Here is a 13,027-nt window from a genome sequence, read left to right as displayed (position 1 = left end):
CATATGCTATATTTTCATATCATGTCTTCACACTTTGTTCACTTTATTATTTGATTTTTTCAAACTCTCAGACAATATCTTTCCATCTATCTCTCTCATGCCTATTTGTGACATGTGAATAGCATTGCAAGTACCTAGGGATTACCTTGTGCATTATATGTTGCATACCAGGCACTTATAGATTATTTTGTTAATTGCTACCATTTTCTGTCAATTATCTGTGTACTCATCCTTCATCTTTCTCTCCTCAGGAATCACACTGTAATCTGCAGATTAACCTAGGTCATACCTTGAAAAGTTTGAGTCAGATTCTCATGAAACATTATACAGGTTTACCCCAACTTCAGAAGAATTCAGTGGGGTTAAACAGATATACTCCAATGTCTAAGAAATTTAATGATGTAAAACCCATAATTACACTTTGGATTTTGCATGAATTAAGCCATTAATAAAGAGGTTTAACATGAAACTTAACCATCCTAATAACTTAAAAGAAAATTTCAGCTTTGGCCGTAGTACTTTAAAGTTGTTTCCCACGATCTAAAGAATTAGATGGCATGCCACTCATAACTAGTTTTGATTTTGTTTCTATTAAACAACTTTTAAAAAGATTTATTGTGGAACTTAACATAGCTTACAACTTGGAGAAAAGTCAAATGTGGGCAGTGATACTTTGTACAATAGTATTTCAGTATTAAAGAATTTGAATGCATAAAACCCATAACACTAGTTAAAGATATGCCCCTTATAAAATAGTTTAATCTGGATTTTAATTTGCTCATAACTTGAAGACTTACAGTTTTTCCATCAAACATTGTGTTGATGTTTTTGATACTTTCAAAACGTGTATTTTCCTCCTTATTTCATCATACAAGGGCTGACTGTGGTGAATGAATTAGATTAGTATAAGGAGGGGGATATGCTGTCATAGGGCTGAACTAGGGTACATGAAGCATTCATGATAAACCTTGGAGTATATCTATGGGACTTGGCTGTATTGGTTAGGCTCTGGTTTCAGTACATGATACATGACAAGTTGACAGGCTGTTGCTCTTCTGTTTATGACACTTCCTCACTAAGGCAGGAGAAGCACTTAAGTATAGAAAGTGAGACCATATACTGAATACTATAATGTCTCAAATTCAGCAGCATTAAGGCTGAGCAGTTGCCAGATTTTGGAATAATCTGGCCACTGGATGATTACTATGTCAAAGGGACCTGATAGTAGATGAAATGCATTATAACCTGTGGAGTTTTCTTTTCCCAGTTTATATGTGGGTTTTGAACATTACAGCTGTAATTATTTATTACACTTACCAAAAGTCCTTGGTCATTTTTGATCCCAAATTCTACATGTTAGTACTAGGGAATATGAAATTACTTACGTTAAGTGCTTGGGATGGCATCCATCCCAGATGAGGATGAATCTGAATAAACATGAGTGTTATCTTGATGTGATAAGGCTGATGCTGCAGGAGAGGCAGTTGGTAGATTATGCATTTCATCCATTGTAGGGGCAGCTTGGAACATTATTGAATGGGTGCATGCTCAGTAGCAGGCAGTGGGCTTGGTAGGGGTTGGAGTTTCTCTAGCTGGGTGTGTATAAGGCTGTGATGGATTGTAAGCACTTCTTGCAGTGCAACATACCTTATCTTATTAGATATTTCTTTAATTAGCTTCTGCACAGTGTACAGTAAGATAGTAATATGTGATTACATAGAAGTTGCAGTTCTGGGGATTTTTGTGAACACCAGCATCCATGCAGATTTTGAATTTGGATGTTGCCAGTTTTTAGAACACCAGATTTAAGATATTTGCATACTTTATTTGCAAATTACTGTGATATATACTTTTTTCATGCTTGATCGCCGTTTCCCATGTATATTTATTTATTTCCCATGTATATTCATTTATTTATTTTATTTATTTTGCTTTGTTGCTGTCTCCCACGTTTGCGAGGTAGCGCAAGGAAACAGACGAAAGAAATGGCCCAACCCACCCCCATACACATGTATATACATACACGTCCACACACGCAAATATACATACCTATACATCTCAATGTACACATATATATACACACACAGACACATACATATATACCCATGCACACAATTCACACTGTCTGCCTTTATTCATTCCCATCTCCATATATATATATATTCTTTTTTTTTTCTTTTTTTTTTTATATGATTCGCCATTTCCCGCATTTGCGAGGTAGTGTTAAGAACAGAGGACTGGGCCTTAGAGGGAAAATCCTCACCTGGCCCCCTTCTCTGTTCCTTCTTTTGGAAAATTAAAAAAAAACGAGAGGGAAGGATTTCCAGCCACCCGCTCCCTCCCCTTTTAGTCGCCTTCTATGACACGCAGGGAATACGTGGGAAGTATTCTTTCTCCCCTATCCCCAGGGATATATATATATATATATATATATATATATATATATATATATATATATATATATATATATATATATATATACATGCATACACATATTTATTTATTATACTTGATTGCCATTTCCTACGTCAGCGAGAAAGCACCAAGAAACAGACAAAGAACAGCCCATCCACTCATATACACATATAGATATACATAAACATATGCATACACATATATATACATATGTACACATGTATATATTTATACTTGCTCACCTTCATCCATTCCTGGTGTCACCCCACCCCACAGGAAACAGCAATAATCTTTATTTCTTAGGTATGTGGATGGTGCTCGATACATGTGGGATGTGGCAGATATGCTTGAGGCTGCAAAGGAAGAGATTTTTATTACCGATTGGTGGATGAGTCCACAAATATACCTGAAGCGACCAGACTTAACTGGACACCAATGGAGGTTAGTTACCCTGGGTTATATGCTACAATTTACATGTAACTGTATTTTTTATTTAGTGATAATTACTCTAGGACTGATTTCCATTAAGGAGTCCTGTTGTTACTTAGGACCTCTTTCTACAGGCTCCTGCAGTAACAGGGAAATGTAGTCTCCTTTGGAATGAGTAGCTCTTTAACAAAACTGCACTCTTTATTATCCACCCTCACCAAAGATGACTTTGCACTCATGGTTTAACCTCTTGCAGGCAGAGCCTGGTAACACAATCTATATAAGCACATAAGTAATAAGGACTTTCAGTGAATGTAAGATGATGTAAGGATGAAAATCCTAGGAATTATATAAACAGGAAGTGGGATCATGTAATTATAGGGATCGTTCCTACATAGTACTTCTTTGGATAAAACACAGCATGCAACCAATTTTCATTGGCTAACAGAATCCATTTATGGATGATACATATGTAGTTTTATTATGTCTTTTATTACTTGCTTGTCATTTTTATACACATATACATTATGCATCATCTCAGAGAAGATAAATGAGGTGTCATGCATAGACCATAGCAGTCTTCCTTGCCTGAACATCAGCCACCAGGCTTCATATAGGTACTGGCCTTCCAACTTAGACATCATCTCACTGGGCTAGGGTGGAGATATGTTTCATCTCAGACTCAACCCATAAATGTCAGATTATGACAAAGTGATAAGAGAATGCTGATCTTGATATAAATAGCTGATATGTGTTTGAATCAGTTTCATAGAGTGAAACGTTGTTGACTTACTGCTGGAGAAATTAAAAAGATTAACAATATGCGACGTTTTGCATGTGCCCATTTGGTTTCTGATTGAAGTTTTCTAGCTCTGTTTTTAGGTCTGTCAGATAAAGGAACAGCCAAATTTGAGTGCAAGATACCTTTTTAGTTCAAAATTTTGTCTAAGCCAGGATTTTTTAATTTATGTTTGTGTAGCACCTATGGAGTATCTTGATCATTCCAACATATATAAATGTGTACAATATATACCCCTGGGAATAAGGGAGAAAAAATTCTACCTACATATCTCCTGCATGTTTTGAAAGGTAACTAAGAAGGGAGGGAGCAAGATGCTGGAAATGTCTCCCACCTCTGTTAATACTATCTAAATGAAAGAAAAGAGGAAGGTTCCAGGTAGGGTTATCTTCTTCAAGGTACTGTCATCTGTTCCTGAAACTATATCACTAATGTGGGAGGTGGCAAGCAAGCATGAAAGAAAGACAAGAGTATGAGATGAAGTGTGGCACAGCAGCTGGAGTTGATAAGGATGGTGGTGACGATGATGATCGTGTAGTCATAATTTTCAGTGTATGTATGGCTGAAGATGGAGTGCCTGAGGACTGGGAGAATGCCTGCATAGAGCCATTACATGAAGGTAAGGGGCACAGATTTGACTGCTTATTATGCTGGAGCATGGTCCATTTGATGTCAGACTCTCAGCTTGCAAGACTTTTAAGTACTATTTTAAGAGCTTTTATAATGGAAGTAAAACATACATGAAAGTAAGTAGTGGTGCAAGGGAGTGATTTGAGTTACACGTGAGAGTACATCAAAATTGTGGTCAGTGTAGATACTTGATATTTTCGAATGATTGGGCACAGTGTAAAATGAGAGCAGGGTGTGATGATTATAATGTAATGCTTAATCATTTAGAAACAAAACTGAAGTTGCCACATTTGCTGCTGTATGCATATGATGCAGGATTAATGGTGAGTCGTTTCAATGATGTTTGTAAGAAGAGGATGCTGAATGTGCATGTGAATAAGAATATTATGCTAATTTGTAAAAGGGATGGGAGAGCATAGTATTGTATAAGTTTGCATATTTAAGGTTATTAGGTACAGTAGGGTTGAGGGTCAAGTCAATTGGGAGGTAAGTTTGAATGGAGAAAAACTGGAGGAAGTAAAGTGTTTTAGATATCTGGGAGTGGATCTGGCAGCGGATGGAACCATGGAAGCGGAAGTGGATCATAGGGTGGGGGAGGGGGCGAAAATCCTGGGAGCCTTGAAGAATGTGTGGAAGTCGAGAACATTATCTCAGAAAGCAAAAATGGGTATGTTTGAAGGAATAGTGGTTCCAACAATGTTGTATGGTTGCGAGACGTGGGCTATGGATAGAGTTGTGCGCAGGAGGATGGATGTGCTAGAAATGAGATGTTTGAGGACAATGTGTGGTATGAGGTGGTTTGATCGAGTAAGTAACGTAAGGGTAAGAGAGATGTGTGGAAATAAAAAGAGCGTGGTTGAGAGAGCAGAAGAGGGTGTTTTGAAATGGTTTGGGCACATGGAGCGAATGAGTGAGGAAAGATTGACCAAGAGGATATGTGTGTCGGAGGTGGAGGGAACGAGGAGAAGTGGGAGACCAAATTGGAGGTGGAAAGATGGAGTGAAAAAGATTTTGTGTGATCGGAAACCTGAACATGCAGGAGGGTGAAAGGAGGGCAAGGAATAGAGTGAATTGGATCGATGTGGTATACCAGGGTTGATGTGCTGTCAGTGGATTGAATCAGGGCATGTGAAGCGTCTGGGGTAAACCATGGAAAGCTGTGTAGGTATGTATATTTGCGTGTGGACGTATGTATATACATGTGTATGGGGGTGGGTTGGGCCATTTCTTTCGTCTGTTTCCTTGCGCTACCTCACAAACGCGGGAGACAGCGGCAAAAAAAAAAAAAAAAAAAAAAAATTAAGGACTAGAAGTTTTGGGTGAGTTGAGATATATAGACCTCAGTAAGAATGGTATTGGAAAAGATGAAATTGATCATCCTCCCCCCATGCACCCACCTGCCAAACACTTGATCGCCTTTTCCCATGTTCGAAGTAAACTGATCTTTAATACCTTCTTCAGGTAACACCACATGCACTCCCACTGTGGCTTATGCATGACAGCTCTGATTAATGGAAAAAATATAAGCATGAAGTGTATAAAAATCTTTCATGGAGTATTTGACTCATCTGTGATATCTGTATATGAAATTCAAGATTTATAGGTCAAAACAAGATTTATAGAAACATGATACAGTATGTGTATAGAGGTGGAATTAGGATAGATAATGTTAAGAATAAGATGTAAGAAGTGTATGTGGTGTGAAGAAGGTATTAGAAAAGAGATGGATGAAAGTACACTAGGATGGTTCGGCCATACAGAATGTATAGCACGTAATATGGTATGTCCATGTAGAAAGTAAGGCAGGTGGTAAGATAATTACAGTAGAAAGTACAAGGAGAAGAGGTAGATCACAGAAAAGATGAATAGATCCAGTGACAGAATTGATTAAGGCTAAGGATGTTTCAGTTGAAGAAGTGAGAAAAATGATTGGATATCAAATGCACTGGAAACCTTTTGTTAAAGAGGTGGTTTGAATGGAGGCTCTGGTCATATTTGTTAAATTGGCTTTTTTGTGCAAAGTGAAAATGTCAAAAATGCTATTGTAAGTATGGAATTCTATGCTTCTTTTTAGCTTGCTAGGCATGGATTGAGGATGTGCATGAGTGCTTTTAGCTGTATGTAATTGAGGCACTCCAGGTACTTATATGAATGATCAGGATTTTAATGACAATGAATTTCAGCATTTTCATTTAGTGTGGTTTTAAAAATCTAACAAAATATTTTAGTGTTCAGCTTCTTTCTTTGTGAATTGAGAGAAACATTATGTAATTCAGTGCTCAAAGATTATTTGATTTTGTGGCAGTGACTAAGTCTTTATGACTTTTTATGACATTAACCTGTAACCCACTGCAAATGGATTTTCATACTTTTAGATGCTGATCAAGAATTTCAGTGACATTTTACTTTTAGCCAGAATATTTGAGAGAGCCTGCATAGTCATAATGATCTTCCAGTTTATTACTATTTTTTTCCCTTGCTTGATTTAAGCCTTTGACATAATGTTTAATCTTATCACTGATAAAGAATTTTCTTTTATGTTTATCATTTGAATGATATCCAGTTAAAGTTAATATGAATGAATTTGCAGATATTCTCACTGATTTTTTTTTACCTTTTATCATACTTAGAATAGAAATGTTTTAGATAAGGTGAAGATCCATTTGATAATCATTGTACTCATTTAGAGTATCTACTATGTCATATGTATTGATATTGCTAGTTAAAGACATTTTCCGGTGAAGTTACTATTTTTTCCTCTCAATAAGGAGAGAGGATTTTATTGTATCTGAATTTTAAATTTCTAGTTACTATCATCTCCTTAAGTCTAGTTGATTAAGAGAGTAATAGGCTGATGTTACAGATTGGGAGAAGTACTCAGACGGAAAGCTGATAGTGGGGTACGAATATTTATCCTACTGTATAAAGAGGTAGAGTTGGCACTTGGCATCAGCTCACTACTTACAAAACAGACTCTCAATCAACTTCATCCTAATATCAAGGTATTTGATTTAATATTTGTAGTAAATGTATCTTTTTGTGTTTTGCAAAATTCACATTTTCATAAAACTTTGGTGTCTGATATTCTTGATGTTCTCAAGCATCAAAAAGCCAACATCAACATGCTAAACATTTAGTGAAGAATTTTGTTCATTGGTTTGGCTTTCATTTGTTTGAATAAATTTCCACTTTCTTGTGTAGATAAAGAATACATAAGAGGAAAAAAAATTTGCCTAAAGTACATATGGGAAAGTGATAATTAGGGATTGAGAAAAATACTGCTAGGGGAATTTAGAATTGCAGGAAAATATTCAAAGAGAATATAAGGAAAGTGTATGTGCTGTTGTATCACCATATTATCAATACAATATCAGAATTGTTTATACTCTCAGGCATCATGCAATCATATTTTATATAAAGGAGTCAATTATTTTCAATACAATCTCCCTTCACAGTGCTTAGCAATCAGTTCATTGCAACAGCGCTAGACATCTTCCACCCATACTACCTTAGAACCAATCACCATCTTCAAAGTAGAAATATAAAGCTTTCTCCTCCTTCACACTTTAACATCCTGTACTTACAGATCCGTTTCCTTAACAGAAAGGACATTGGCAATAACTCAACAGGCACTAAATTAACATTTAGAAGTCTGGGGTGGGGGTCAGAAAGGAAATCACTCTGACACCCCTGACAAGAGGAGATTCTGGTCAACCATGACACAGTTATTGTTATAATGGAGATGTAGAGCAGGACTTTATAGACCCTGTAGTGAATCTAGTCCACAGAAGGATTCATACAGGGAGAGAATGTTTTTGGATTTGTTTTCTTTGTATACCCATGTATTTATTCAAAAGATCATCTGCTAGTCCTTCACCTACTGCTGGACAGTCAGCCTGATTTAAGGAGGCCTTTTGACACTTCACTGCTTTCCAGATCAGCTGTTCTGTTAGCTTTTGAAATTGAATTGTACATTTGGCAGTTCAACTTGATTCTTTTAATTTATGCATAACCCGCTTTTTTTTATTTATTTTTATTTCTTTTATTTTTAGAATATGTCTTGTTCTGCCCCCAAAAATTGTCATTCTTCAAAACAATGGTTTTGGCATCCTTCTACCATCTTCCATTGATATTACCTCCAAAAGAAATTCTTATGCCAAGGGCATTGTTTTATAGAGATTTTACGTGTGGATATATCATCTATATTGTAGTAATCCAGCTTAGCTTCCAATGAATCTTACATGGTTAGGGATGGAGTGACTTTCGGATTGATTCTTTTGTATTCCCGAGGACGAGCTGGGAATTATGCAGTTGCTCTGATTGTCTTATGGTCCTTGACCTTGATATCTAGACATCATGTGGAGCAGTTTCTGGGAAAGTGCAAAATGACAACCCTGAAAAAAAATCATGAGCATCTTACTTCTTGTAGCGCACAGTCATCCACACACAGTCATCTATCCCCCATGGGTGGCTTCTCGATTCTTTAGTTGGTTAATCAACCAAAAATTTACTTCCAGAGACCATGACATAGAAAACTCGTGTAGTTTATCTTAGGGTTCAGAAAGACAGATCGAATCTAGGAATGGGCTTTCATTCGTCCAATGGTCAGGTAGTTGCAGCTTGTTGGGTAAGGATATGGAGATCATTTCAGATCATTATGAAGGAACTGACAGTTTCTTGATTCATCATCTCCCATAATGCCATTGCATACAAGTGCAGACTAGGCTTTTGCAGTGCTTAGTTATCAGAGGCTGTTTGAAATTTGTACCTCATAGAGTTAATGAAAAGAAATACATGCCCTTGTCCAAGAACCCTCTTTGGAAGGCTACTCATGTCAAAGAAGTTTGCAAGGTTTGGCTGGATATCGTGTGGTGTCCAGGTCTAGTGATAACAGGCACTCCTTTCTTCGATTATGATCCTTGAAACCAGATTCTGCTTTTCCCAGTTCATAGTTTGATTCATGTTCTCCTCAAATAGGTTTCTTTTTTCAGGTGTAATGACATTGGTAACACCATGTTGAGATAACCAATGCTGTTGCCAAAGTATTCTTCAGGCTTACCATACAACCCAGTTGTATCCTCTGGTGTGTTCCTTCGTAGTTTCTTTTATGACAATTACATGACAAGATATGATTTTGTCCTCCATAAGATTGCCCTTTAAGAATCCTTTTCTTGGATTTTCGTTTGACTTTGACTGACCATATTTGTCTATGCATCTAAGTTTGTTCCTTTTTGGGTGACCTGTTGCCTCTCCCCTTTTGTCTGAGTGGGATCTTTCATAAGTATTTTCCCTCATACTGTTGATAAAACTTGTACTGGCATTTAACTTTCCTTTTTAACTTTGGGTACTGGAAAAAGACTAAGCAATTTACACAGTTTGTTCATTTACAATAATCATCCTGTGTTTTTCTTGAACACTTCTGAGTCTAGTTATTGTCAAAACTAGTTTTTTGCCAAGAAGATCCCAATTGAATTTTGAAATGATTCCAATTTCATCCTCTCTAGGAAAGTTTCACCGAGAGAGCATTATGCCAATTTTCATGAAATCTTTTGGAGGGCATCTGAAGTTTCTAAGGAAAATTTAGTGTCTGCAAAAAACTTGTCCACTTCCCCCATACATTTTAAAGGCAGTGTCACACTTACATTTTATTACTTTGTCGTCTCTCTTTTGGCCATGATTGCTATCTGCAGATGTCTAAGCATGGAATTGGCAAGGTTCTTGAAGTACATTCTGAGCGTCAAGTGTGCTTAGAAATCTCACATGTATCCACATTTTCTTGCTTTCAGACGAAATTTTGGGCCTTCTCCTCCTTAAAGAGGTAAGAGCCAACCATCTTGAAACACAGGTGGGGAAATACAGTGTCCAGAAGTGAAATTCCCTCAAGATAGCCTGAGGCACATTGAGGTGAGTTGCTGGTACTCACACTGGTAGATATGCTGGTCTCAGCAGTCATATGTGCCATGATTTCACCTTGAGAATGTCATATGCTTGTACCCACATAAAAACTTTAGTCATGAATCACCTTTGAAAATAAAAGTGGGTGGACTTTTTTTTTTTTAAACAAACATTGTTTCTCTACTTGGAGAAGGAAACTATCCTTGCTGGCCCAACTTAGGCCTTACACTAGAACACATAATGTAAAAGAGATGGCCTGTACCTTAGTTTTCCATGACTACTATTTATTGGAGGAAGCCAAAAGTAGAGGCCTGTGGTCCCCTTTTTTCTTTCTCTCCTTTCATAAATTTTTCCTAAGTTTATCTGTGATGGATCTGGGCGGATTAGGGGTTCCTTTTCCAGGAGTGTCAGTTTTCTTTGCACCAATTGCCAGTGAAAGTATTTATCTGTTTACCTCTTTTGATGGATTTGACCCTCCTCCTTCATGTGGGATGCTCTCATGCTCAAAGGGCATAAAACATGAGGAGCAAAATGTTGGTTTTGAAGAATGACATACCTTTTCTTCCAGAGATATTACTCTGTGGGCAGTTTTATCTAGTATTTCTTATCCTACCTTGCCTTTCCCTCCTTATAGAAAACCTTTCTTTGTGCCATTTGGTGGCTGCCTTTGGGTGAAGTTGTGATCCATGAAAATGTGAGGGGACCCAGTTTATGTGAGCTGATGGGAAGATGACATCAAGTAGAGGTGGTCAGTGATTGGTTGAGAGTGAGCTGCACCAGTTGAGCATAGGCTCAGGTGGTCTGTAGGTTGTCTGATTGGTTGAGAGTGAGCTGCACCAGTTGAGCATAGGCTCAGGTGGTCTGTAGGTTGTCTGGAAAAGATGAGTATAGCAGAACTTCCTCATTAAGGGTACAGATTGAATCTTAACCTGATATTCTCAAGGAATATCTCATTCTTAAAGGGCTCCACCTCAGAGAGAAAAAGTTTTTTTTTAGGAAATAGAAAGACTCTTCCTACAGGACTTGCTACATAAGTGATGCCTTAGAAATCCTTTTGGTAGGTAAGTAAACTATTTAAACTGACAGGGAATGACTATGCAAATTACATTCATTGGAGAGAACATAACTGACCAGTTTAGAACCATGAAACATTATCTCTGTGTATTGGAAATACTCCTGAGTAAGAATGAAACCAAGCATACCAACAAGGGAATCTCATATATACATATTCTTGTTAAATCATATCGACTAAGGAAACCAGTTGTTGTACTACAGTACATGTAATTTATGTGTGTTGTACAGGTACTTCGTCACCCTGATCATATGGCAGGAGGGGTACTTTATTGGGCTCATCATGAGAAGCTGGTCATCATTGACCAGATGTATGCATTCATCAGTGGCATCGACCTGGCCTTTGGACGATGGGATGATTACAGACACAAGTATGAATAGCTCATAATTTCTGTTTCTCTCTCTATTTGTTATATTTTACTAATTGCAATTACTTTGGGTGCTATCTCTTAGGCTACATGTACCTTTTGTGGAAGTTAACTTTGCTGAACTTTGGTTGCAGCCTCAGCCACATAGGCAGGTAAAGAGCATGGACAGCTACTTCCCCAGTGTAGACTTTCTAGATAATTTTAAAGAAGCTGTTATATGTGTAGTATTGAATTATTTCTTTTAAGCATTCTCTTTTGAACAAAATGCCACATCTCAACCCTGCAATATATGTTGAATAGAGCCATATCCTCCACTCAGTCCTGGAAACCCCACATCAGCATTAAGAATTTCTTGTGAGCAGTTTCTTGTATGTACATTGGTTTTATTCACCTTGATATGAATTATTTCACCCTCCTTTTTGTTAGGGATAGCTGTCTTCCATATTTTATTCAAAAGTAATAGCAGTTATTGGTTTCTGTATCTGGAGCTTGAGAGACATTTGTCATAAAGTATTAGAATGTTGAAATGATACAGCTCATCAGTATTAATGTTTTATAACTGATATGTGTTTTATTTCTTCATAACACAGGCTATTAGACATTGGCCATGCTGGTGTGCAGGCCACTCCAGCCCGTCCAGGGGCACAAAAGGGTGCTTTGCAACACTTGGTGCGGGGAGCTAATGAAGTGCTTGTCAACACTGTCACATGCTCAGCACCTAGTAGCAGAAGAGGGTCTTTTGAAACTTCCACCTTAGAAGACACAACACACAGTAAAACTGATTCTTCAATTCTCCTGAACAGTTGTAAATCTGAGTTGTGTAGGACACTAGATCATAACACAAGCAGAGACATAAGTGAAAATCCTCCCATGGTATTTAGACTGGGTGAAGACACCACTGATGACAGTGATACAGTCAGAACAGAAGTGCCAGTGGATGAGAGTGAATCTAAAGATCCTAAAGATAAAGTGAATAATGGAAAAACAGTCCAAGTATCATCAGTTGTTGAAACTATACCATTGGAACCTATCACTAAGAAATTAAACACCAAAGCTAGATTTTTTAAGCGTGATTCAAAGTTACCAAAGGATGCAGCTTGTTCAAATGAATTGAGCAGTGATGAGGAGCACCGTGAAAGGAGAATGGGGAAAAGCTTTAAGGAAGTAAAGAGATTGGGGATGGATCTAGTTGAGGAGGTAAAAGAGAAAGGCCGGGAAGTGAGGGCTTGGACAGCCCAGAAGCTTCCACAGTTGCACCGGTAAGTAAAATACTCAGCCACTTGAGTGAATATTTACTGTGTTTTGTGATTTCTTTCTCTTAGTCTTTAGTTGATCTTCAGAGTAAATGAATTTTTTTGAAATATTTGTAATCCACAGATTGAGTAGATTGCAGTTGGTTATGCTGAAAAAGTTGAAAATT

The 13,027-nt window shown here is 37.4% G+C and overlaps 1 protein-coding gene across 4 annotated transcripts in view; it reads left to right on the top strand.

Moving 5' to 3' along the window:
• The window catches only part of LOC139754228 (phospholipase D2-like), a 96,863-nt gene that overhangs the window by 49,540 nt on the left and 34,296 nt on the right, over positions 1-13,027 (top strand). For all 4 annotated transcript variants that reach the window (XM_071671558.1, XM_071671549.1, XM_071671541.1 and 1 more), the window contains exons 14-17: positions 2,719-2,856; positions 7,137-7,275; positions 11,471-11,610; positions 12,198-12,866. In XM_071671558.1, coding sequence (XP_071527659.1) covers positions 2,719-2,856; positions 7,137-7,275; positions 11,471-11,610; positions 12,198-12,866 — 1,086 coding nt within the window. The remainder of the gene's footprint in view (positions 1-2,718; positions 2,857-7,136; positions 7,276-11,470; positions 11,611-12,197; positions 12,867-13,027) is intronic.

The sequence above is a fragment of the Panulirus ornatus genome, chromosome 2 (genome assembly GCF_036320965.1).
Source record: "Panulirus ornatus isolate Po-2019 chromosome 2, ASM3632096v1, whole genome shotgun sequence".
NCBI lineage: Eukaryota > Metazoa > Arthropoda > Malacostraca > Decapoda > Palinuridae > Panulirus > Panulirus ornatus.
This window is presented reverse-complemented; position numbering and strand designations above follow the sequence as displayed.